The 2127-nt window shown below is 49.2% G+C and overlaps 1 protein-coding gene across 1 annotated transcript; it reads left to right on the top strand.

Annotated features, from left to right (window-relative positions):
• Positions 1-268: 268 nt before the first annotated feature.
• LOC123170276 (F-box protein At5g07610-like) lies at positions 269-1709 on the top strand. Its single transcript, XM_044588110.1, has one exon. It carries the CDS (start codon positions 307-309, stop codon positions 1516-1518), a length of 1212 nt encoding a protein of 403 aa, XP_044444045.1. The 5' UTR covers positions 269-306; the 3' UTR covers positions 1519-1709.
• Positions 1710-2127: the final 418 nt, after the last annotated feature.

The raw sequence follows: 2127 nt of genomic DNA, 5'->3' as shown, positions 1-2127 counted from the left end.
CGTAATTTTGTAGGACTCTATCCAATCCAACTCTCAAAAATAAACAAGTACTACGATTCTATCCAATCCAAGTCTCGAAAAATAAAAATAAAATAGTAGCGTCGTCCTCGAAGCGAAGAGCCGCTGGCCGCGTCCCCGTCCCCCGTAGCCGCCCTAAACTAAGGTACCTCTCCCGACTCATCACGGCGAAGATCGCCACCACCGACTACATGGTCGATGATTTCCTAGACAGATCGAGGATTTCCTCCCTCCTTTTGCAGATCGCTGTCCCGGTGTCCCCTGCCTACTCCCTCCGGATTCGGCTCCATGGAGGCGGAAACGGAGAAGGAGAGGAGTCTCGAGAAGAAGATCAAGTCGGGGCTGTGCAGGTGCAGCCATCTTGGAGCGACGTCGGAGGCGGCCACGCTGTTCACCGACGACCTCATACTCGAGATCCTCTCCCGCCTCCCCGCCAGATCCCTACATCGCTTCAAGTGCGTCTCCGTGGCCTGGCGCGACCTCATTGCCGACCCCGCCAACCGCAAGATGCTGCCCCAGACCCTCGCCGGCTTCCTCTACACGTCCTACTCCTACAGCAGCGGGCACCGCCACCACTTCGCCAGCGTCTCGGGCGGCGCAGCCCCGTTCGACCCTTCCCTCCCTTACCTGCAGCCTAGGAAGTACAAGGACATGGCCCTGGTGGACGCCTGCAATGGCCTGCTCCTCTACCGCGGCAGCAACAAGAACAAGGTGGCCCCTTGGGATTGGGCAGAGGATGATTGCCGTTTCGTGGTGTGCAATCCCGCCACTACCAGGTGGGTCGAGCTGCCCCCTAGGCCTGCTGCCCCAGAAATCAGATATAGCCTTACTGCAGCTCTGGCTTTTGATCCAGCAGTCTCGTCGCATTTCCACGTTCTTCATTTTGAGGAGGACAATCTGGCAAATTATATGACAGGAGTGAGCATCTACTCATCGCGGACAGGAGCCTGGAGTCGCGGGGATAGTGGGATGGTTGAAAAAATGCCGCCGTACTTCACGAGTAAATGTGTCTTTGTCGGCGGTATCATGTATGTGATTAGCGTGCTGCAGGACATCAACACCGGCAACGAGTATGTGCTGGTGGGGGTGGACGTGGAGGGGAAAGAGTGGAAGACTACCCGTGTGCCGTACTGTTCGAGATTTTGTACAATTGGATTGTCGCAGGGATTCTTACACTATGCTGTAGCTAACAATGAAATCCTAGTTCCCGAGATAACACTCTGGTGCCTCAAGGATTGTGATAGTAAAGAATTCGTCCTGAAGCATACCGCCAGCATGGATAAGCTTCTTAGCATGACTAGGATGAAGTACAAGGTGGTTGAGATTCATCCAGATTGCGACACCATTTTCTTGGTTTCATATGGAGGTGCTACCTTGGCTGCGTACGATATGCGACATCAGAAAGTTGGTTGTATCCTTAATCTTGAGAAGAGCACAAAAGGATTTCTACCCTATGTTCCTCTGTTCTCAGAGCCATTAGCAGATGCAGATGGGCAGTAGTTTCTTTCCTTCAAACCACCCTTGTGCAAGAATTGGCTCCTCTGTCGGCTCAAGTACTTGTCTATGTACTTTGGAATTTGCTTGAATCATGCCACTCAATTAGCTTGATTGATTTGTAGTTTAGAGCAAATGCCTGGTAAACCTACAGATTAAGGATAATGTCATTTTCAAAGGACATTGTTACTCTTGTTCTTGTCTACCTAGCACTGGCTGGCTCTGTTGTTCTTTGACATGTATTAGTTGCACTGGGCTTAATTATACGGTAATCAGCCTTCTTATCCATAACAGTCAGTTATTATGATTATCCTAAATCTTAGTGCAGAGTGTCGACCTGGGTAGTTTACTAGAAGGTTCAGTCATACTGGTTATTGGTGTGTTGTCTAGTCGACCTTTGAGTAGGTTCTTTTTCTGTATTTCTGCTGTAGCTAATGAATTCGTTAGAGCCTTGGATCTGTTAAATCATGGAGAAATTGCATCAATGTCAGCAAAATAAAATAACGTTGCAAGCTTCGATGAAACATTTTCCTGCTGGGAGTGTGTTTGTTTGGTCCCTTTTTGTTATTTGAAGTGATAAACCAAAGGTATGTATCATATACGCTTGTGTTTCAC

This window comes from Triticum aestivum, chromosome 7D, assembly GCF_018294505.1.
Source record: "Triticum aestivum cultivar Chinese Spring chromosome 7D, IWGSC CS RefSeq v2.1, whole genome shotgun sequence".
In the NCBI taxonomy this organism is placed as follows: Eukaryota; Viridiplantae; Streptophyta; class Magnoliopsida; order Poales; family Poaceae; genus Triticum; species Triticum aestivum.
Note: the sequence above shows the minus strand (reverse complement) of the source record. Positions and strands in the feature narration are given on the sequence as shown.

Excerpts from the sequence above, each read along its gene's own strand:
- LOC123170276 (XM_044588110.1), top strand. The coding sequence starts at position 307 with ATGGAGGCGGAAACGGAGAAGGAGAGGAGTCTCGAGAAGAAGATCAAG.